The sequence below is a fragment of the Aythya fuligula genome, chromosome 1, assembly GCF_009819795.1.
Source record: "Aythya fuligula isolate bAytFul2 chromosome 1, bAytFul2.pri, whole genome shotgun sequence".
Taxonomy (NCBI): Eukaryota; Metazoa; Chordata; class Aves; order Anseriformes; family Anatidae; genus Aythya; species Aythya fuligula.
The window spans coordinates 64,456,250-64,482,000 of record NC_045559.1 but is presented as its reverse complement, the minus strand read 5'-3'; the positions used below and the strand labels follow the sequence as shown (position 1 = coordinate 64,482,000).

At 35.7% G+C, this 25,751-nt stretch overlaps 1 protein-coding gene across 13 annotated transcripts in view; it reads right to left on the bottom strand.

The window, feature by feature from the left end:
• Positions 1-25,751, bottom strand: part of ERC1 (ELKS/RAB6-interacting/CAST family member 1) — a 296,379-nt gene that overhangs the window by 131,773 nt on the left and 138,855 nt on the right. For 11 of the 13 annotated variants that reach the window (XM_032208161.1, XM_032208143.1, XM_032208195.1 and 8 more), the window contains 2 exons: positions 21,737-21,748; positions 3,607-3,742 (listed from right to left, as the gene is read on the bottom strand). In XM_032208161.1, coding sequence (XP_032064052.1) covers positions 3,607-3,742; positions 21,737-21,748 — 148 coding nt within the window. The remainder of the gene's footprint in view (positions 1-3,606; positions 3,743-21,736; positions 21,749-25,751) is intronic. The other 2 variants (XM_032208185.1, XM_032208206.1) reach the window with 1 other exon arrangement.

Here is a 25,751-nt window from a genome sequence, read left to right as displayed (position 1 = left end):
AGTAGACAACTCCAGACACAAAATATTTTGAAAATTCCTCCTGAAAACTCTGGAAGATGCTGGAGGGATAGGACACGAAAATACACATACTACCTTCCAAATATTAGTTTCAAGTTCCCATTCAAGTATCTTGAAAATTCAGTAAATGTTACGTCTCTACAAAAAGATAGCATATCAGTTCCTTTTCACAATAGCCAAGCTTTAGTTTCTTGAAGCAAAAATTTTCTACACCAGCCCAAGAGCCTCTTTTTTTATCCTGTTTATAGACCAGACACTCGTTAACCTCTCAGATCCCTGGAGAATTGAGGTTTAAGGGAACCCAGGAGGAAAAGACAAATTTGGAAACCCATTTATCCAGCTCACTAGAATTGAGACATTATGGTTTTCATTCTTCCCCCACTCCCCAAAATACCAAATTTCCATCATCGGAGCTTTCTGAATAAACGAACATTTTGTTACTGGACTCAGGAAGAAAGAAACCACATGCCTGTTAGGGACAGAGAGAGGAGGAGTGGAATATGTGCTTGGGAGCGTGTTTATTTGACTGGATTGCAGACGGTCAACCAAAGAACATGCAGATCATATATTTTTAAGCATTTCATAATGTCTTATTATTAATTCCAGCCAAAACCACCAAGACCAAAATTATCTGAAATTGGTGCTTGTGTGTCCTGACCCCAAAGCCAACAATGGTTGCATAAAAAAAAATCTATGTTCCTCTCAGGTTTAATTTTTTGTAATCAATTAGAAAGCAGTGCCCTTTAGAGTCTTTAGAGAAGACAGGTCTCCATAACTAACAAATTGCAATGTGGTCCTGGGTAAATTTTACTTCCAGGAAACCAAAATGTTGAAATCCTTGAGAGAGGGAGGCTATAAGCAGAGGGCTCTTCTAAAGGAAGGAGTTTTTATTGAACCTGTCACTTGTCATTAAACACTCCATATTTTACCATAGCCTGATATTTTCATTAGAGCATACAGACCTTTTTCATCCGTGAATGAAAGCATTCCCTTCAGCCTTATGTTGAATATGGGGAAAGACTCTTTAAAATTGAGCCCACCCAAATGGGACAATTAGGTTCACAAAAGCAGAAAAGGAACCAGCAAAGGTCAAGTAATATTAACACCATGATAACTTATTCATTTTAATTTGGGGTATCACATGTTACTTCAATCTTAAGTTCTTATTTGCATTTGTTAACATCTATTTTTATCTCAGAAATACTTACATATGATTATAGAGAAAGCAGCAGAACTACCGAAGACACCAGTGCAGAATAAAACACAGCCTAAGCAAAGTGGAAAAAATGCATATTGCTGTATAGAAATATCTGATTGGAAAAACCTGAATGTAAAAGGGTAAAGATAATGAAATTACACACTTTGACATATTTGTTCTCAACTTTACCTTCCCTTTTAGACCTCTAACCTGCAACAAAATAACACTAGAGAAAAAGAAAAAAAAATCAAACTTGGCTTCCTCAAAAGAGACAACTGTTATGTGTCTAGTTTCTAGATTTAATATGGTTATTCTGACATTGATATTAAAAAGAGGAAATATTTACAGCAAGTTTATGCTATCTATGCTACTCCTGGTTTTATATCTATGATATCTCTACTGCTAAAACACTTTGCAAGTAAAGAATTGGATAGTACATTCAAAGGACAAGTGTACATTCTTAAACAACTCTGATACAAAGCAGTGCTGTTCATTAACGTGACAATTTCCGAGTAAAAGCTGTCTCACTGCTGTCACCAAAGCTATAAAATCTCATTGAAGTATCAGAAATATGTCTTAAAACTTAACTAATTTTAACAGGACTTAAAGTTCAGTAACCCGAATATCATTGTCTGTCCATTTCTATGTAAAGTGTTTGTACAACTACACATAACTTATTGTTCTAAAGAAGGGCAATTTTAATATGCTAACAGGAGCTGTGAGAGAACAAATTTCAGGCTTTTTTTTTCAATGCATTCCATTTGTGTAACAGAAAGAAAAATGAAAAGGGAAAGAATAATGTTGGGGAAAAAAAGTCAGTACAGAAAGCCTTGCATTTTACAAACTGGAAGTACTACATCAAAAAAAAAAAGATCTTGTGGAATAGTATCACCTGACAAATACAACATGCATAGAGCTGAAAGACAGATGTCAAGTACTACTTTCCTTTTCAAACTTAAAATATAGATTTATACAATACAGATCAGAAATCTAAACAAATATTAGATTATTTTTAGAAATTTTAAGATATTTCGCTAATACAAGGAGGATTGTGTTATTTCTATTGAAGCTGTCACATAACAAGAGCCTTTTGGATTGCCATAGCATTACAGCCACAAAACCCATTAGCAGATGTAGAAAACCCACATCCCAGCCTTTTATAAAAGTCTGTAGTTATGAAATCATTTTCATACACTTGGAAGTTAACTATTTCAGTGCACTGCACATGTAGGACTTGAACTGAGGGGGAAAACCACAAAATGTTGCATCTGAGAGCATTCCTCATGGACACGTTTCTGCGGTTCTTTCAGAAGTTCTTGAAGAGTTGAAACCACCCCACCGGAATTCCACAGAACAGAGTAAAGAAGTATCTGTTTAAATTAAGGAGGGGATTTGCCTCAGCTAGTGAGCTCTTAGGATTTATTCTACGTCCTTAGCGTAGATGTAGTAAGAAACATAGCTGGTAACAAGAACCAGGATTTAATCTAGGATAACAAAGAAAACACCTATGAGAAGGCTTGCTCTCTAAGGATTTAGAAAACAATTTTAAAGGTCTTAAAGGTAGATTATGATTTCCATGTTTATTTTCACTTACCAATAGGAAAGTTATTTTTGTAAATTCGAGAAATCACAGGCGAAATATTTATTATCTCTTGGCATCGTGGGATCTTCGTTTTATTTCATGGCAATAGTTTAACATTTCTATGAGAACACTTGAAAACTTAACTGCTTGATAAACCATCTAGAGCTGACATCAACATAGAGGAGACTGAAAAATATTTCACTTGGTTTCATGGTGGTGACTTTCGTATGCCTAGATATATTTGAGATAACCAGTTAGTTCTGAGTGGCAGGAGCATGTTATGATTTCAAAAATAATGCAAACTGTCTAGTAAGCATACTGTGAATTCATGGAGTAGGGTTTCATTGTCAAGCAAGGCTGAGTAAACACAGAAAACAAGGTCCTTCAATTACCCCACAACAATTTCAATTTACTATAAAAATACTTACTTGGTTATCTTTCATTTGCTGAAGAAGAGGCACCAATATAAGGCAATATCAGCTTGGAAAACACACAAAATAGCTAAAGAAAAATGCTATTAGAAGAGCAGTGAAGGAAGAAACATCACACCAAACTCAATGTCAAAATGATCAAACTATTTCAATGATACACTTCATAACCAAGTTGGCAGAAACCTTTCTTCTTTTTCTGAAGATGGAATAAGCTATGAAGAAAATGGGGAGGCTTCTTTCTTTGAAGTGCTCTGGGATAGATGTGTCCTTTTAAATAATGAATAACAAACTTGTTTGTAACAGCTACGAAAATAGATCTGGGAGTGATGTAGCTATGGCTGATTGTCCATACTACTTTTATTCAATTCTTATGTTACCTGAAGCTGTTGGGAGCTGTCGTTAAGATTATCCTCCCGTCTCCTGGCCTCCTCCAGCATCTGTGCACTCTTCTTCTTCTCTACTTGCTCTTTGTGCTTCAGATTTGCTACCTTCTTATTTTGATCTTTAACTTGCCTGTAAAAGAGAAGAATACTCAGAATGCAGTCCAGCGTATGCTTCCAGTCAGGCCTGGTGCTTGTGAGTTGTACTGATGAGAAGTGGTACCCTCAAATGTGGTGACTTTGTTTGCACGCATTGTAAAAACCAAGTTTATCCTCAAGTGTTAACCTCAACTGTTAAGTCAACCTAAAGAACACTTGAATTTACTCACTAGTATTAACTTAAATGTGGAAATTTTGCAACAAGAACCTTAAAATGATTATATAGTATATAACCTATTAATCAAAAGACACATTTGTCCTCTTATGACTATGTGGTATGGGTTACACAGAAATATTTTCTCTGTTCATACACATGTGCATATAAAAAAAATGCACACATCTAATAGTGTGTTTTGCTTTGGCTACCACTGTATCTAATGTAAGGATAATAGGAGGATTGAAAGGAAAAACTACTGCAACATGATTTAAACATAGAAGAGTTTAAAGCCTACAAGACCTAGGCAGTTTGTTTCCAGAACTAAAGCTATTTATTTCTTTTCAAGCTCAAGTTCTACTTGTTTACTAAATATTTTGAGGAATTTTATTATTTTTTTTTTTTTTAAAAAAAAGGACCAAGAAAGAGCAAGTAAGAGCAAACTATTTCAGAAGGCATGATAATTTCCTTTTCACTTGCATCTATGAATTATTTTTGATGATCCTGGCAACTACCATTGCCTGCAGACAGGGTTTGGCCTTTCTGGGCATTAAGACACATGGAGTATTGAATCTAATTACAGACCCTTTAATCTCAGCCTCCTGACCACAGGGAACTTAAGTTTAAACTTTTAGTCCAATCAAAACAAAACAGGCTAGCTTTGCTTCCTCAGCCCTTTTCTCCATAATTATACCTGGAGTTCGGATTTTGGAATAAAAGACAGATTCTTTGGTTGCAAGATTTCCCCAAAACATCATACAAGTAGTAGAGACAACTCTTTAATTTACTGTTTAGAAAGCAGAATGATATACTAGCTTCCTATCTGGTATGTTATCCACACAGAGAAGGAAGAATGTTTCTTCTGTATTTCAGAATACTTTTAGAACAGATCACAAACAACTTTGCTTTAATATTTTCTCCAGAACTCGTAACAACAGTATCATCGAGAACATATCTTCACTATATATATATATATATATATATTCAAATTATGTGGCATATGGCTAGTCAGTGCTTTAAATTCTCGCAGAAATGTAGTTTCAACACTGAGCTCTGCTTTTTGCAATGTAGGGCAACCGGAGCTGGAAAAATTGCAAAGATAGCAAATTTTCCTTGGTGCTAAAAAAACTTCTATTAGTGAGAAAAAGTGCTGACATCCTCCAGAGACCAAGAAAAAAGGAAACTCCTTTTCTGATGATGTTAAAAAATTATTGGCATACTTAACTACCTTTTCCAACAGTTACAGCTGATTCGAGTCAGAATGCTTTTTAAACACTACTAGTATAATTGTTAAGTTGCTCTAACCCAGTGTTACACACTGGTAATGGGCACACTGCCCAGTTTGAAAGCAGACTTGCTCAGTGATTAAACAACTTATTGGAAATATTATGTTGGCACCAGCTCAGCTTGTACAATACATGGCTCTAGCTGTCCTATAAAATAAACAGAGAAAGTACAGCTAAGTTAACACAGAAAATGAAAATATGCAAGCCTGACACATTCAGCTCCACATAAGGATTCTTATTCAACACCTAAATTAAAAGTAAGGGAAATGAGTATTTTTGATATACTTGCAAAACGCGATTCATCTGCTGCAAATATCATATTTGTTACTGTAATCTACTGGTTAGATAAGAGAAAACAATATTAATAAAGCTATAACCCTGATCAAAACACGTATAGGGAAGATCATCTCCTGCACAGTCCAAAAATGTCTTCAAACAAAATATGCACTTCAAAGAAAGGAGTAATTATAAGGATCTGTGCTATTATGTATACCTCCTCATGTCTGAACCAAATGTCTTCCTAACAATGTCTTCCTAACAATTAGGTAGATATTCTGAGACAAATTCAAGCTTTCCTAAAGCAGTTTGAAAGATGTAGTCTTGAAATTACCTAGTGCTTATAATACTCATAGTAATGTTGGTAATTGCCATATTCTTTGGAAACTTGAATTTATATTCAGGATACAACCATCACTCTGTTCCTTTTTCAAAAAGCAACAAAAAGTTGGAGAATGAACCTTTCAAATGATACACGTATCCACAGCTTTATCTCACTGCTGAGTAGTCGTGGCATTGCTAGACCAAAATTTTGGATAACAACATTTTTTGAGGTATGGCTCCTAAAAAATATTCTGCACTCAAAAGAAAAAAATCTTTTCCAGTGCTTAGAATCTTTCTCCATTTTGCAATATGTCTTGCCAAGTACTGGTAGAATGGATCTATTGGAGAAAACAAAGTAGAATCAAAATCAGGCTTCTAATATAAAAAAACAAACAAACAAAAACAACAACCAAAAAAAAAACCACAAAAACAACCACAACCCGCAGTCTTTCAACTAAAGCTGGGCCAAGATTTTCAGAATTAATAATTTTACAACTTTTAATTCTAGGTGCCTAATTTGTGATAGTCCTGCTGGAAAAAAAATAATAAAATAAAATAAAATAAAATAAAATAAAATAAAATAAAATAAAATAAAATAAAATAAAATAAAATAAAATTTCTGAAACTCGACAATGAAAATAACTATTTATTTCTATTTAATTTTCTTAAGTGAAGGATAAAGCTGTATCACAAACAAACAGAAATCCATGCTTTTCCTTTATGAAATTTTTGAATTTCTAGCAATGAGGAATTGCTTTTATCCTAAACACCATGGGAAGTGAATTAAAATACTCAAAATAAAACATAAAAATTTTCAAATGAGAAGATTCCACATTTTCAAAGACTTTTTATATGGGGAGAATAATTTAAGCAATGGAAAACCAACGGAGAATCAAGTATTCCTGAAAAGTGGAAAGAAGACTGATCTAATTCACTTTACTACCTGCAAGTGCTTTGGCATATTTTCATTCCTTTAAGATTCAATTCCGGTAAGATTAATTGCTTTACAGGCCCTATTATTTATTAAGGTTTTAATGAAATGAATTTATTCCATGCTAAATTGAATATTTTTGCATTTTAATACTAATCTCATCATCTTTTACTGTTATGCACACCAGCATATATAGCTGTTAATTCTTTCCTCATATGGATTTTTCATGCTACATGTTAATGTACTGTAAGTTGTTATCCTCATCTGGCTGTCTTTTCTGAGGTAATTTCAGATGTTCTTCTTGTGAAACAGAAGGTGACAAAATCTTAACTGAAAGTATGCAGAAGCTAATTTTGAATTTTCTAATTAAGTTTTAATGTTGTTCTTCAGTTATATACCTAAACCGCAACTGCTTTTGTACTAATCCAAGTGTAAGTATACATTTACAATGCATTAAAACCACTACAGGAGCTTATCTTCAAAATAAAATGCACATACATACTGTATTTTGAATAATGAATGCAAGTATTAAGAAAAAATGCACTGATTTCATGCACACCTAAAGATATTGCCCGTTTTATTCATCTTGCTTAGGTTCTTGGAAAATATTTCTACATTAAAAAGTAGACATACTGTCAGTCAGCCATGTCAGAAATACTGTGTTTAGCTAGAGCCTTCATTGATGTAGCATTACCACCACCCACAGGACAGTCCACAGTTGCTGCAGCTACTAATCCTGATGGACAGAGGAACTTCACTGGCTTTAAAGCACACTGCTTCCCAACATAATCAAAACGGTGCAATATATATATATATGTAATCAACATTACAAAAAATGTAAAATGCCTGTATGCAATGAATGAAGATCATAAGCACAGTGATATAGCTGAGGTGTGGGATTTTTTATTTGATTTTTTTGTGTGTATAGTCTTGGTGCACAAATAAAAATGTTTACGTTTTGGAAAGTATAATAGAAGGAAAGGATGAACTATTCCTAAAAATGCCACTTAACACGGAATAGAAGAAAAAATATTTTCAAAGGTGTTGCTTTAGCTTTTAGTTGCTTAAAACTCACTTTACCTTACAAGTAGTTGATCACCTAACCACAGAGAAGAATGGCAGCATTTGGAAAGGTTAATTGCTTAACCTCAAGAAAAGGAAAATGATGAATGAAAGCTAAATAAGCGATGTAGGAAACAGGACTGACCGCATCACACAGTCTCATCACCACAGCTGCATGTCTGATTGACAGTCAAAGCAAAGCTGCCAAAGCTCAAACAAAGCTCCCTATCTTACCTATTGAAAAATTAGGATCAGGGAAGTAACATACTGCTGAAGATCTATATGAAAGCTAGTACATCTGGACTTTTTCTTTAGAGCCTAAGCATTATCTGTGGCTGGTCCTTTGCTTTGTAGGGCAGTATCAACAATCCCAGCTTCTAAAGTAGTTCTACTACTGTTAAAAAAGAGGTGCATTAACTTACAAAGTAAAGGAAACAATAATTTCATTACAGTTTTCAGACAGCTTGGTCTAATGTTATTAACTCTATTCCACTTCGTGTCTGAGATAAAAGTCCAGTCAACATACTTTCAATGAGCTGCTTTTGTTCAGATTCAGAGCTGGGCTAACTCCAGCATGCAATGACTTCTTCTGCTTGTGAGTCTCCTTCAACAACCTCTCATCATTTTGTTGCACTGTTTCTTGCTGTTCTGTGACATTTATATGACAAGCTAACACATGCCAATGAAAATATTAACAGACCCTGTGAATTTAACTGGTCTGCTGTATGTGAGTCAAGAAGTCCCATGGTGGCTTTAAGAGATGGAGAGGGTGGACTTCATTTCCTGAAGCTAGGAAATTTGGGTTTTTAAAACAAAGTGAGTGTTCAGATCAGCACTGGAGGGGGCAAGAACACCAGGAAGGCTATGGGAAACCATCTTACCCCAAATTTTCAGAACAGGGGCCTAACAGTGTCTGAAACAATAGGTAGGGAAGTCAAATACTAGATGAAGATCTCAACTCTACACAGGTTGTCTTCCTTCCTCAAAGTTATGAATCATATACATGGTATCAATGGATGCTTTCTGGTGCTCAGCAAGCTAGTCATCTCACCTCTGTCTCTAGCTTTTAAAAAAAAATAAAAAATAAAAAAAAAAAAAAGAGCAATTTTTTTTTTTTTTCCCAGAAACAGCTGATGGGAAGATAGGGAAAGCGAAGAACATGGCATATAGATTGGGCAAAAGTTGGAGAAACTCTGTATAATCAGAAACACAGTCTAAAACCCTTATATTGTTTAAAACCACCTCTAACAGAAACCCACTACCTGACACACAATCAATACATAAAGCTTATAGATAACACATTCTAAAAAGTGAGATAGCACAAGTTATTAGTGGTATATGGTATGTTTCATGGGAAGACGTAAGCAAGTCCTAACCAGATCACTCTATCAGCCTGCAGCAGAGATAACAGCACCAACATGCTACCTTGGAACATTATTTCTCTGAGTAACGAAAGGCCTTCAAACTCAGGTCCAAGCTTCACTGAGGTAAACGCATCAACCGTCAAACACAACCAACCTTCTGTATTTCTCCATACAATGCATAATTACAATATGCATTAATACATAAAACATATTAATAAAATAATACAATATATATTATGTATTAAAGTTTGCTTTTCATCTTGTTGTTCTAAGCTCTCTGACTCATTCTAGCAGAAAACTAAAAAATGTAATCAAAACTACACACACTAAATCTGAATGTTACAGGTGCTTCCACTGTGAAATGTTATTTCTCAGTGATCTCTAGGGAACACACATTTATAGAAACATGGAAATAATTTTCCTCATGAAATGATGCAGCATAAACAGCCAGTGAATTTAAAGAAAGGTATGTAATAAATACAAGAACAAATAGAGAGATTTTACTAAAGATGAGAAGCACATGTGTCTCCACTGCATACTCTAAGTACTATCAAGCTATTCTATTTCAGAGAAAATAGATTTTTTCCTTTCAATCTCTTGACTGAACGAAAACATAGAATAAAGCAGGCTATTCTCCAGTCAGGAGGTAGCAGCCCAATTACATACAAACAGTGAAGTGTTGTCTTAGTATTCTCAAAACAATTGGAAGAAAAGAAAAATGTGCTTTAATGAACTGGCTATAATCGAGGGATAAACAGCAGAGATTAACAGGAGATCCTTCATTTTAGTTCAACAAGTCCATAATGAATTAAAAAAAACAAATGTTCACTTTTAGACAGGGACAGATACAACATGCTAAAGAGAAGACTGAATCAAAAAGCTTCAGCTAAGCATCTATTGCACTGCGTGTTTTCATTCATCTCTATCATCTATTATTGTTGTAGATATAATCTGCAACACGTAATCACACCACTCTTTTAAAACTAAAGTGCAGCTTCCCAACTATTTAAACTCTCAAAATCTACTTAGTAGGAAGTAAGTTTTGTGATATGGTATGTATAATAAATACATACCATAATTTCATAACTGATGATAAATTTGAAATTAGGTTTCAGAGATTAAATGTCAAATTAATTCAACATCAAGTTCTATAATTACCCTTAACCTTAAACCTTGCATGCTTTAATTTTTATTGAAGTTAAGAGCTTTAAAAGTACAAACTCAGAGTAAACCCTAAAACAGAGCCATAAAATAATGATAGGGGTACACCTTTGTTAAGAAAAATACTAATGCTTTAAGACCTTATGACCTGTTATGACCTTAATAACAGTATTCAGTAGTTCAACAAATAAGTTTGTTTTGTTGTATTTTTTCTTCTGCTTTTGTTAATTGAGCAAACAGATGCAAAGCCAAAAATGACATTTGCAAAATGGTTGATGAGGCCTCAGTGTGGATTCCTTCTCCCTGCTACATGCTGAGTTAGTTGAATTTGGCCCTAGCAGTGTAGGAAGAACTCCCAAAAGTGCTGTTCTTTTTACCTTCAACTCCAAATCATGAGCCAACCACCCTGTGAACAGATCACACACAGCCAGTCACTCTCTGCTCAAGAGACCTGCACGATTTGGCGGAAAAAAAGTATTTTCTAAACAGCAATAAAATCTTCCTTATGAATGGCATTTTATTGAGGTTTCAGAGGGTATTTTTGTGATCTAAGATCACACACATCTCTTTTAACTGCAGTCCCACTAGCCAGAAAAGAAAACAAATCAAAACAGAGCAGTTGTTTTCTTTCATAAGAGCATGCAATCTTTTCATTCCTGCTAGAATAATACCTGATACATACAATAAAAATAAAAAAATGGAATGTAAAAATCAGTCATTGAAACAAAAACAAGAATTAAATATAATGTAGGGGGAATAAAATTCTAAAAGCAAAGCATTAAAAAACTAGGCTAGAGTAGCTTATGTTTATTTTACTGCATATATTGAACAAGCTATCAATAAAGAAAAGTCCTCTTCTAAAAGCTTTCATAAATGTGGGATAAGGGTTGTATATTATGCTGTTATTTTGAAATAGGTCACATTAAAGAATCAAAATACGTCTTATAGTTTAAAGCTGACAGCTATTGAAAACACAGTTTACAATGAAAGATATTAAAACAAGCAGTTGTTAAGGACAAAAAAATAAAGCAAAAGGAATGTACCAATTCAGTGGAAAAGGATTTCTGATATCAAAGAAAAATAAGCATGAGAACATTCAGAATCTTGACTGTGTAGGGAAGAAAAAAGTTAATAATAGCTCCATGGAAATGATGTGAGAACAGAGATGCTAGCAGGACCATTCTGAAAAAAATACAAAATGGTTTGCTTCAGGGCTAAAAGCCTGCTGATTTTTACTGTACTGGGATGCCCAAATAAAGATAACATTCTTCATCTGTTCTCCTTAAAGACAAAATTGTTTTCAAGAAGAATCTTCCAAACAGACTCTCACTATAGATGTAAATGGATAGGTGTTTATCCTGCTGGCTACAAAGAAGCAGTACCAAATCTGACGCTTCTGACAAGATCAAACTCAGCCATGCTCAGAGACCATACTGGGAAAAGTATGCAAAAATGATACGGTTGATTGCAAAGCAATGGCATCATGGCCATCAAATTGTATTTTGCTACAGGGTCTTCATTAACATCAGAATTTGAGATGGGGAATATATAGCTCTATTTTGGTATCCAGTGGGTGAGACTGATTGCTGGTATGCAATGCAGACTACAATCTCTCAGGACTGCATGTTTGGCATATTTCCTTCTGGTGCTTAACAAAGAGATTTATTATTAAGAGGTAACTCCTCATATGAAATACATTCTGTAGCACTGGCTTTGACAGCTCACATCAGGTTAATATGAAGAGTGCCCACAGAGATCATTTGTTACAGACTTTTGATTGCTTAGAAAATGGGGAACAGCAGCATTATTTGTAACAGATACACCACATACAGGGCTCAATTGCCTATCTAAATAGTACATATGGCTTAGTTCTTGTTCCTCTAATATAGCTGTAATACTGTCTTCTCAGTCTGTAGCTCTAGGTCTCTGGAGTTCAGATAGGAGAACTTCACAAGCCAAGTGAATGCCATGAAGTTTTTGGAGAACTTAGTGAGTACAGAACCTGTGTTGCAAGCAACACTTGAGAGCATCTTTTCATCAGAGGTTTCTCGTCTTGGTAATGTGTGCGCGCAATGTTACTGGCTGTGCATTTCAGGACTTCCACCACTTCATAAGTGGATCTTCTGCAGAACAAGTACGTCCATGAGCATTTTGAATAAATACATTCCTTTGGACATTATCTGCATGAGCACAGAAAAAAATCTGCTGAAGTGAGTCCACAGTTACAAGACATGCCATGCTCCAGATTCCAAAGCATATCGTCACTGATATCCTTAATGATCATGACATTTGTTAATTAAGTTATCTCTAGTTTAGAGTTTCTGCTGAGGAAGATCAATTCTTTATCTAGAAAATTATATTACTCCAGTGAACTATTTTTTATTCCATGACCTTGAGACAAATGAGACAAAATGAAGATTTGAATTGATTGCATTTGATCACTTTACTAAGACAATTGCCTTGATGCAGCCTGTCACTGAGTTACAAGCAGGTATGAATCATTTATGACTCCTTCAATGAATTAATTTTCCAAGTAATCAGGAAACACTTATAATCTTAGGAAAGATCAACGAACAGCCTTTACTGTCAAAAGGAATATTCCTAATAGGAATCTCATGTGTTTTCTGTAAATTAAGCGTCTCTGTATATGAAGTTATATGGTGCAGGTTGAGACTATAACCAGTGTTGAAAATTTGACAAAAAATTATCGAGGCTATGGTCAAAATGGGATACAGAAAGACAACAGAAGCATTCAATAATCTTTCTACTTCAAAATAATATTAAGAATTTCTTTATCTGTTATTCAAAAAGCATCCTCCACTATTCTAAGATGCAGAAGAAAATATGCTCCTTCACCTCTAGACAATTCAAGAAACCAACTACAATTCCTTAAAAGGTTTTGGTGTTTTTTTGTTGTTGATAGCTTTCAGCATGTGCAGGTAGGTATAAATAAGCATAAATACAAATGTATTAGTGGACACTCCTTTTTAACCTAATTAAATTAAAAAGACGTGGCACTTTAATCAGAAAATCACTATCTCTTGGATTAGGGCTAGATTTTCCCTGCTGATATTTTCAAAATAGTAAGAGATGTATTTTTGTCCAATTGAAATATATATATATACATATAGGGAAGATTATATCTGTAACTGAAAACTATTAGCAGTTCATAAGCACTCCTGAAACTATTTCACATCCTTCAAAGGAAATAAGACAAACATGCTGATTTGCCATGCTGACGGGATCTCAACTGCAGCTAATTTTCAGTGAGACCATTCTTTTTATTTTTATTTTTTTCCTCAGCAGGTGTTTATTCTGAGGAAAACAAACTTCAGCTTGATAGCAGAAATGGTTCTGAGTTTGGGGATCTGCAGTTTCTTCAGAGACATGGAAAGGAAGCAAATAAAAAAATTGCATTCAATAAAAGTCTGAGGTACCCAAAGTGTAACAGTGTTTTCTAATTTGTTAAGCAAGCAGTAGAATTATAAAATGTGAACTGGTGTTCTAGGCACTGTGTAAAACACTATTAGGTCCTGAATATAGAATCATAGAATCATAGAATATCCTGAGTTGGAAGGGACCCTTAAGGATCATCAAGTCCAACTCTTGACACCGCACAGGTCTACCCAAAAGTTCAGACCATGTGCCTAAGTGCACAGTCCAATCTCTTCTTAAATTCAGACAGGCTCGGTGCAGTGACCACTTCCCTGGGGAGCCTGTTCCAGTGTGCAACCACCCTCTCTGTGAAGAACCCCCTCCTGATGTCAAGCCTAAATTTCCCCTGCCTCAGCTTAACCCCGTTCCCGCGGGTCCTGTCACTAGTGTTAATGGAGAAAAGGTCTCCTGCCTCTTGACACCCCCTTACGAGGAAGTTGTAGACTGTGATGAGGTCTCCCCTCAGCCTCCTCTTCTCCAGGCTGAACAGGCCCAGTGACCTCAGCCGTTCCTCGTACGTCTTCCATATGTGAATTGTGAATTAACACATATGTGAATATGTGAATTAATTTCTGGAATGTAATGACAATTATTGTTTTTATATATTTGTTTGTTTTTAATAGCGTCTGCCATCACCCAAAGTCGCCTGGAAATAACTTCAGGTTATCAACCGCATCTTTACCAGTGCTATGAATAACAAAGAAATAACTGGACAAACACCAACCGCTTTGTTCCTGCACAAGAGAAAGGTGTTCTTTCTTTGAGCTTTTTGCACTGGAGAAGACATGGGTAGTGAAGGATGGAGCAATGCTGTACTTTGCATTGCAGAACATAAATCACAGCCGATATCCCATGAGAAGAGTATGACTACACTAGGGACCATAGGAGAGAAAGTGCTGCCGCATCTCAGTTCCTTGGACAGGACTTTTCTAAGCAGTTCTAAGACAATTCATTGAGGGATCCTCTATGTTTAATGATATTAACAATAATGTGTCTACTGAAATATGTATTTCAGGTGTTGGTATCCAAATCAAGCACTCCTGACAAATTGAAAGTAAGTTGCAAGGCCTTGCTTCTAAAACAAATCTTCAAATGTAGCATGGGAAATGTAACCAAAACAGACTGCTATCAGAAGCATCACATAACTTAGGAGAAAAATTAGAATAAATTGGGCATAGCACATATTTATTCATCCTATTAAACTTTAACCAACAGAATAATACTTTAAAACAATCCTCTAAATATTAGGATTTTGTTTACACTATAAGGTTTTTGCCCAAGTTACAATAATTTTTGAAGCTTTAAGCATTAAATAATACAAATCAGACTCCTTCAGATACATTTTAGCTGTCATTTGTTCATGTGATCCAAGTATACCCATAAAAATCATGGAAGCAGGCAAAGGAAACAAACAATCAATTACTGAGTGCTTTGACCCATCCTTTTGAGCACTTGCATATTCCACATTAAATGTGAAATTCGTGCTGAACGCAAGAGATATGAGAAAGGGAAGAATGAATATCTTAAACTAAGAGTAAAAAACAACAATTACTTGCATCTTCTATGATCTAAAAAGATCTTCTATGCAAACTGCTGGAGAACAGACAGCAAGCAATGCTAAAAGGAATAACAAAAACCACCTTATCCTAATTAATGATATTATCATCCTTTAAAATATGTTATGTGAAATAATGAAGAAATATTTGCTTTTATATTCTTTATATATATTGCTACAAAGAGTTAGTACGGAAAATATTTCTTAGCTGTTTATTCAGATCTCTATATGACATTGCCACCATGTTCTGCCAGTAATATCAATGTAAAGTTACAGAATACACACTGAAAAGTAAAGTGAGGGTCTATATCTATGTAGTATTCGGTTACAAGAAAAAGCTATTAACAACATTACTGCTGGTATTTATTTGGTATGATTAGCTGAGGAATTCAAGTACATCCAGCATAACCAACAATACCACCAGCTGAAAATTCAGATTAAACAGGCATACTTTTTCTTTTTTAAACACTGCAGACTAAAGGAACTAAGGCTTTTGGTTTATTTGTTTTTTCGGAATATTTTGAAATTTGTGTCTGTTGGCTCTTGTCATATTACTGAGCAACATGAAAAGAGTCTGGCTGTCTCCTCTGTACCTTCCCATTAGATAGCCAACAGACCACAGCACGATGTCCCACAAGGCTTGAATTTAGCCAGTTCTCTCTGCCTCATCTCATATGTCACATGCTCCAGCACGTGGTCAACCGTGGCTGGGCTCCCAGCTGGACTCACTCCACTATCCCAACATCTTTCTTCTACTCAGAAGCCCAAAAAGTCTTCCAGGTGCAGCCTCAAAAGTACAAGGTAGAAGGAAACAATCACTTCTTTTGACCTGTTGGCCATGCTCACGGTAATACAGCCCAGTAAGCATTTGGCCTTCCTCATACCAACATGATACTGTTGACTTGTTCAACTTGTCCTCAACCACACTTCAGTCCCTCCTTTCAAACCAGCCTTCTCACCGGCTGGTCCTCAGCATGTACAGATGCAGGGGTTACTCAACCCCAGATGCAAAACTTTGCACTCACCTTTATTGAACTTCATGAGGTTTCTGCCAGCCCATTTCTCCAGCCTGTCAAGGTCACCCTATAAAGCAAGCCCTGCCCTCCAGCAGCATATATTCCCTGTAACCACTCCCCACCATTTGCTATCATCCTTGAAATTTTTGAGGACACAGAGTCTCATCATCCACATCATTAAAAAAACATTAAACAGTGCTGATTCCCCTCTGAGCCAGTAATCTCATCACTGAAGGCAATCAGGTTGGTCAGGCATGATTTACGCTTGTAAAACCATACTGCCAGCTCCCTATCACCTTCTTGTCCTTCAACTGCTTGAACACGGCTTTCAGGAGGATCTGCTCCAAAAACTTCACAATGACTAAAGTGACACTGGCTAACCTGTAATTCCTGTAATTCGCTGGCCACTCCTTCTCATCCTTTCTGAAAATAGGCATGATGTTTCCCAGACATCAGGAACATTCCCTGACAGCCATGAGCTTCTGAAGATGATAGAAAGAGTCCTTGCAATGACATCAGCTGGCTCCCTCAGCAGCCTTGTATGTATCTGATCTGATTCCATCAGCCTGCATATTCCTAATTTGCTTAAATAGTCTGTAACTTGGTCTTCCACTTCTGTGAGTAATGCTTTACTCCTGTAGATCCTGCCTCTAGGCTCAGGGACTTGGAAGACCTGAAATCAGTGATTATCAGTAAAAATTAATGAAAAGTTACTGAACTTCTCATCTTCTTCAGTAACATTTTAAGAAAGTCTCCTGCCCAATTGAATTCTCTGTACCTTTAGTAGTGTTTTCTTACTGTTATTGTTTTTTCTCTGAGTCCAGGATCTGCTAAACCTTTTGGTAGTCAGTAATGCAAACATTTGTACCAAGACTAATCTAAAACACAGATTCACTATCTGTCCATATACCTACCTACCTTTCAGAGTTATTGCAGAAATAAAAATCTAGCCATTTTCAAGGATTTTTTTTTTTTTTTGCACAGAAGTAAGCCATTAAAGAAGAAAAATAACATTCAGATTTTATTCCTTTGACTAAATGTGATGTGACACATATGGGTTAGTCAAAATGTTTAATGTTGCATGAAGTTTGAATGATAATTTCAGCTAATCTTCTGATGATGACATGCTAGACAATCTATTAACTTTACAGTTAACATAAAGACATGTTTTAAAATGTATTCTAAATTATGTCACATTTTGATTTTTCAAATAGTACGGTAGGAAGCTATCTTTTCTGTTATATATATATATTAAAAAAAAATTATGAGGGGCTGCTCTAACTGCATTTGACTCAGAGCTCCTCAGAATTCACAGCCTACTGTTGCCATAAGAACATCCCACCAGTGCCATATGCAGCCACATGTCTTTCTGAGCTCCTTCAGTTCTAATTCCCACAGGAAAGCTGCATGCTTTGGGAATACACGTACTGAAAACAGTAATAACACAGAAGAAAAACAACTCATTGGCTAATTAATTAAATTGATTTCAGCAGGTAATAGGAAAGAAATCAGATCATACAAGACTGCAGAAAAGGGAGAATTCTGAGATGATGAACAGCTGTGGATAATTGCGCTTTGTTAAGATGCAATCAAATGAGGCAAGAAAAAAGGCCCTTTCAGAAAAGCAAGATTCCTCTTCAAATGGATGATGAAAATTCTGATAACCATTATTCCTAAAGCAAATGCTAAAGACTATGCCAGTGAACTGTTTTAACAAAAAACATAGTTCTATTTTGTGCTCTACCCAACCTTAACAGCCAACAAGTCTGACTCCTTCGTTTTTTCTTTTCCCACTATCATCTTGTGGATGCTGTACTTCTTTTCCTCACTCAAAAGGAATGGAGAACTTCTACAAGTAAAGAGTATTCTTCTACATAAAGAATTCCATAAAGCCATTACTGATTTAAGTAGAATTAAAGGAAAAATATGTTAAATTGAAAGCAACTATTAGAGGTCATTACATTTTAAAGACAACCAAGGAAATTCAAATGGAAACTCCTTTGAAAACAAAACTCTGCTGACCTAAAACTAACCACTGCTGATTCTACATGCTTGACATTTTTATCACTTCCTGCTGTGGTAAATGACCAGCATCATGGCAGAATAAAGACCAGAGTCTCCTGAAGGTAAGAAATTAAAGAGCCAGCCAAACTTCCAGTGAAATTGGTCCAGATTGCCCTGGCACTTTCTCAGAACACAGAAACACAGCTTCCTAGAGATACAGTATATGACACAGTTTATAAAGGTTATTTCCATAAGAATGAAAAACCTTTAGCACCTTAGACTATTCATTTGTATGCCTCTAATCGACTACTCAGCATTTATGTATTATTTTACAATTATTGAGTAGTATCCTGAATTTTCTGAATTTGCATAACTTTCTATGAAATATTATCTATCATTTTCTTACAGAAGGATGCTACGCTTTGGTGGTTAGATATGTAGCAGAAATTTAGGACTCTGGAAAAAGGACCGAAACATTTCTTCGCATTTATTACTTTGTTTTTACTTTAATTTTATAAGGCTATAATATCATTGAGTTGCTATACAGACATTTAATTTTACATGGACACTCATAACAGGCTTCTATCTGGATCCATGCCACAAGCCTGCACTTATCTAATCGCCAAACCACTCCGCTGTGTGGAAATAAGGTTTACAGTAGTTTTTATTACTTCCTATTGCATCAAATTCTCTTTGGTATAGCAAAGATTCCAGAAAAATTCTGGTTTTCTATATCTTGCTATCTTTTTCTATTTTATAGTAATACCATCTCAACTTTTGTGACATGTATCTGTAAGATACATGAAAGATACAGAAAGTACTGTAGCATATGACTTCATGGTGTTTTTCTAATTTTTCCACTACTGGGGCTGATGACACCAGAGTAGTTTTATTGTTTTTCTTTTCTCTGGAACTCAGCATTAGATAGTTCTTTAAGTAAAACTCTCATCAACAGAGATGCTTAGCAAAAAAATCCTTACAGAAAACTGAGTTAACACCCATGCCTTCTAAGTCTATTTTATTTACTATGAACCATTGTGAAATCCACTCTAGACCCTCAGAATTTTAAACAGTAAATACGTGTCATAACAGCAATGATGATGTAGATTAAACTACTGTTCTTGTCCAACAAGTTTATCAACAGGAGAGCTTAATAGATCAGACAATTCAGAGGTTTTGCACTGGTTACAGTAAGCAAAGCTGTTCTTCTTCATTCTTCATTCAAAGTATTTCTTCCTGTTTCTAGAAAGCACACATACCTAATGTATTTTTGCACATATTTGGTTCTTTTTCAGGAAGACGCATCTGCTTTGATGTCTGAAAAAAATAAGTGCTTTTACACCATTAGGAGAAAAATAAAGTTATGATTCCCATAGTAGCTCTCAGTATAGGATGGAACTTTATGGGATAGAATCTTAGAATCATAAGTAAGCTATGTCTTCATATCTTGCAGCTAACAGTAATTAGGCAAACAATTAAATGCATAGGAAAGAAGAAGTTCTGCAACCCCTGTAATTTTCCTGTTGTCCTTAGAAGAATCTTTTCATTGTGTTTCTGGCCAGCAGGGATTTTGTTGTTCCAAGAGCAGTCACTCCACATATTCCCTTACACTCCACGTTTATTTTAACAAATACAGGAAAACCTCAGCAACTAGCCATCATAGCAATCAATTAAAAATATGTATCAATAATAAAACCACTAAGAAACTATGTGGACTGAATGGAGAATCTCTTCAACACCAGTCAGAAAACTTTCCATCTCTTCAAAGATCCTAACGCTTGGACACCTCAAACTGCAGTCATATCTCCTCTGGATATATTTTACGGTATGTTCTGAATCAGAAAGAAAAAATCACCTGAACACCCTAAACCCCTCTTTACCACAAAGTCCAGTATACGTGCAGATTCGATACAAGCCTATAGTACTGAAGCCGAAATGTCTTTGACAGATGGCTTTTATAATATTTAGGATTCCATCAGCCAAACAAAGCTCATCAAACTCCATCTTCAGGGGCAACCAGAAAACACACACTACCCTACTACTACTACTACTCATGCAAGAAAAAACATGGTATGCATTTCATGATGAGAATGCTCACAGGGCAGAAAAGCTTCCTGGCAGTTCTTTTCTCAGCGAACTGAAAAAAGAGGGTCATTCAAGGATGGTCCTCCTCTCAACAGAAATAACAAGTATGCCAGTACAACACACTAAATACAGAAGGTATTGATGGACAACAGCATGATGAACTTCCAATCTTTTTCCAGTTTGTGGGAGGAAGGAAAATGTGCAGCCAAGGCCACAAGTGCACCATCTGTGCCAAACCAAGGTCAAAACACTGACACAGTTTAAAGGCGTCAGCAGCATCACGCCATCGTGGGATTCCATTAACCACTGCATTTTTCACAGTGCTAATCAGGAATAGAAAAGCCTGACATCGGTCAGTAACTCGGAACTTTAGGCTTTAAAACAGAGGCTTGCTGGGCAAAGACAGTGCCTGAAACAATTTTAGTCATTCTCTCATCAAGAGTCATGGATGCTTTCTACCAAACAAACTTAATCAGCAAAGTCAAGAATCCAAAATGGTATTTTGATTGTTTTAAAGGTAACTAGGGGTTATAAGGTCATGCACTCTGGCTTATTGTATTACATAGATCATAGAAGTTTGTTCCTAGCTGCACCTCTATTGAAATTCTGAATCTATGTTCAATGACTGCTTAAAAAAAAAAAAAAAGACGCAAAAATCTCATTCATGGCCACAAGACTTCAAAACATTGTCTCTTGATTTTTTTTTTTTTTTGTAGCTTATAAATTTTTTGAAGGCACAAAGTAATCTTCTTGCTAATTTATGTATCATCTTTAATTTCATTCTGATAACACAATGCACTGAATATGCAACAATTATAGTATCAAAGTTTCTAAAATTTCAGTTTCTGTTCTGAAACTGCACCAAAACTAGCTCTACAACAACAAGATTTCAGACACAGATGCAATGGTAAAAATTCAACAGTTAAGAAAGCACACTGAATAGTATTTTAAATCAACTAGTTTTGCAGTCAACAGCACATATCATGGCCAAGAATATGGTGATGTTCAAGCTTTTTTCTTCTTGACACGACAGATAAAACCACAGATATTTAAATTGTTTTACGATCTTCTCCCACTTCTTCCCTGTGTACTACAACATTGATACACAGTGGCTTTAATACATTTTTTTCCTTCAAGCACAGATTTCTTCTGAACATCTGCCCTATCCAACCCATCCTCCTACATGGACTTGACCAAATCTCTGATTTTTTATTTTGTGGATCATGCAAATTAATGTGCAATCTTCTGTGAGATCTCAAATTTATCTTAATAGACAATAGTGTTATAAACAACCTTATTAAAAATCAATACTGACCTTGATGTGAGACTGAAGGAAGCAGCAAATCCAGGAAGGAGATGCGAAAGAAAAAGAGTTAGAGTTTGTGAAAACAGTGTCCAGAGATAAGGCAGTTCAAGAATTCAGGACTAAACAAGCAGATCTACATAAGGTAAAGACACAAAGACATACAATCCTTCACAAACACAAAGAGCTGCATGTTTTATAGACACTAAAAAAAAAAAAAAAAAAAAGAAAGAAAAAAGAAGAAAAGGACACTTAGATTACACCATTTCACTCAGAGGAAATTTTCTGTAGACAAAATAGTCTATAAGTCTATAATACACACATCAATTCTTGGAAAAAGGGAAAAAAAAAACTAACTGTAGAAAACTTTGGAATTACATCACATCACTAGCAAGTATCCTTCTTCCAGAATTCTTGCTAACTTTTCAAAAACATCAAAGTTGACTGTCTGAGATGAGCCCTAAGATGTTCCTTAATGCCATCTTCTTCCAGGGGCTTATTTTGTCTCCATAATCAAGAAACATTTTTTTAATTTTTCCTGCTGATGACCCAGACTTGTCAAAAGGGAACAGAAGGTAAAAAATACATGAAGTCTTCAAGTCCTGAAGACCTGTCAAAGCTAAAAGTTCATCTTTCTTAATGTTGACATTGAAGTCACCTTTCCAATGGCAAAAAAAGGAAGCATCTGCCTCTTCCTACAATGTTCTGTCTCAACTCTTCCATGTACGGTGCAATCTAAAAACAATAATGACCGAACAGGCATATCTTTGACAGTTCTCTCCAACATTGTTCAATAGCAGGATTGGACAAACCAAAATGCTGGAGTTCTCTGTAAAACATGAGACCCCATAGGTTCATTATTGCTTCTTTTCATATATCTTCAATATCTTTTCATAGGCATCTGCTGTCAATTTCACTGATAACAGCAATGTAAGTCAACAAAGAGCCATGAATACATATTATTTTAATCTGATTTTAAATTTTATTCTTTTTCAATCACCGGAAGAGAAAAAAAGTAAACGTCCTGCTGCCCAAAACATCAATTTGCCTTCTACAGCACATGTTGTGCTTTACCGATGGACAGATTTCTCTTTATAAAGGCCTAAAGGTAGGCTATTGTCCGGAGAAGATATTTCTATAGAATAGTCTAGTTGCTATATGCCTTATTACTCTGGCTATAAGGAACTACATAAATGGAATTTAAAGTCCTTACCTCTGGCATAAATTTTACAACCAGCTATGTTGGATATCGAATTTGTACAAGGAGCAGTTTCAAAGTGAATTTCAAAGTGTATTGTTGTTCCATAACGTATAAACTAGTGTAAAGATATATTTCTTAGGCTTTTAAATTCATATCCTTCAAATGAGTTCTTCCAGGATTGCTCTTTTAAAGGCTGTGTTATTTGGGGACTTCAGGAAAGATAAGACTTGGAAAATGCCAAATACTACATACTCAGTGTTTGATCTTCAACTAAGTCATAATGTTCCAAGAGCCCCAGTTAATTTATATAGAAAATGGTGCAACTGTAATTCTGACTGAAATCCAAGATTATGCTCTCTAGGATGAACTATAGAACCATGTCTGGTCAATTAAATTTATCAAAAGGGAACAGAAAAGTGAAAACAACGGCTTGGCTAGATGTGGGACTAAATAAGAAAGGGAAAAAAAAAAGTTTGTCTCTTTTTATAGCTGTTACTGAATCCAGATTGTGAAAGCTTAAGAATTCTCATTTGTGTTACAGGGACACTTTGTAGTTACTGTTTCCATTACGATTATATTATGATATTGTTTCTTCAAAATAACAGCGGAAAAAAACTATTGGATAAAATTCAGAATAGTTCTGCAGTATTTGAATTAACCACAACGTTCTTGCAACTGGTATTAGAAGGTAGTGTCTTTTGTTGGCATAAGATGAAGGCAAAACAGTATCTGAAAAGCTGTGCTGAGGTCACTTGCAATTTTCTCTACAGTACAGAAATATTATTTAGCCAGCTGCACAGGATTTGAATGGAGAGTAATTATTGCTACATCTTCATTTTGCTATGGAATAAATTATTTCTTAGTAAGAAAAACGCATTTTGTGTAATCACTAGTCCCTTTTTCATGCTTTTATAAGGGTTCAAAATATTAAAAAAATATATGAAATAGGATTTCAGGATAATCGCAATATTTATCCAAACAGAAATGAGGAATGTGTCAGTTGCCTTTGAAAGCACATTACAATTAGAAATAAATTTGGAACAGTGCTGGCACTCAAACTAACAATGAGGCAGGCAGCTACAGTCGCCAGCAATATATTAGGAAAGTGAAGGGCGATCTGCAGCAGACCAGGGAAGCCCCCAGTGCAGGGGCCACATCAGTGAAATTGATCAGCACAGCACAGAAAGCACCTGCCCCACGGAAGCAGCCCAAGCAAGCAGACCCAACGCAGGGTGAAACACACTCATGACACGGCGAAGAAGTACTTTTTGGTTGGCACTATTTCACTCTGAACAGGAACACACATTTGCAGCATTCCTTACAAGATCCAGCAGCAGCTCTTCAGCCCCGCCCCATTAATTGCGTACCCTGATGCAATTAATGGGGCGTCATACAGGGACACAATACATCAACTGGTAGTCTCAGAGAAATCCATTTTCTTTTAAGATGCTAACTGATTAATCTTAAAGATCTAGCCAATTTAAATATGATTTCTGGGTACAGACCAAAAGGTCGTGAAGTGTGAATATTCAGTATTTTAATTAATGTATATATTTGAAAAGCTGTTTATCATCCCAGCTATAATTTTTTCCTTGAGCTTGCGTGTTATTAAGTGTGGAATAGGTCTGCCTTGTTAATTTCAGATGTACTTAGGGAGACATTTGTGTAATGATTTCTAGTCAACCTTTGAATTCTACTTGGCAGTGAGTGATTGTGTACATTTACTACTTCGTATTTCCTTCAAAGTAATCTGACAGATTTTCAAGAATACACACTTGATTTTCCTTGTGTCAATTTGGACGTAGAAAGGCAATTTATGCTTTACCACTTCTGAAACCTTTTCTTGGTAAAAAAGAATGATGGTTGGTCTTTTCCTTTCTTTTTATCTGATATTTAGAGGGATGGAGAAGAGACGGAAAGAGGTTTTTTTGCACACACATAAGCACAAATGTGAGCTTGGTTGTCCCTGGGAGAACTACCATTATTTCACTGGCATAATGGTTATTTCTGTGTTCCAAGACAACGTGAGGATTTATCACTTTTATCCTTACTGTGTCGGTTGTACAAAAAGGAATATTTTTTTTACTCTTTACATACTAGCATTGTGAGTATGGGTACCCTCAGAGTGCTTGAAGATGTTGACTTAAACAATGCAATACAGCTTTTTAAAAGGTGTAGCCAATGCAGGTAACAATGAAACACTGATACACACACTAGATTCATTATTTACATAAATTTCTTTCTCCTCTGATTTTATAATTATTTTAATTATATCACAGTTCTTACACTCCACTGATCTACCAGTTGTGTTGGGAGGTATTTGCTAAATAAACCCCATCACTGGTATAATGCAGGCATCATCAGATGACAGCTCCTATATTCATTACAGTGAATAGATTTGGGCAGGAGAGGGAATGCTTAATAACAACCCTGATTTAATGATAAAAACAATCAGAACTTTAATGCTACAGTAAAGCTGTAGAAGCTTTCTAAAAAGCTCACAATGGATGCTTCTCCCTCCTTATAAATATTGCTTTAGCATAAGGTCCTCCTTGGAGGGCACAAGATAAGATGCTTAGTCTGGGAAGACCAGATTAACTAATGCTTTTAGTCCATTGCTGAATGTAATCGAGGATACAGTCTGCACATAGCTCTGTAGAGACAAATCGCTCAGTTGAAGAGTATCATTCAGGAACAGGCTGCCCAGGGAAGTGGTGGAGTCACCATCCCTGGAAGTCTTTAAAAGACGTTTAGATGTAGAGCTTAGGGATATGGTTTAGTGGAGGGCTGTTAGCGTTAGGTCAGAGGTTGGACTCGATGATCTTG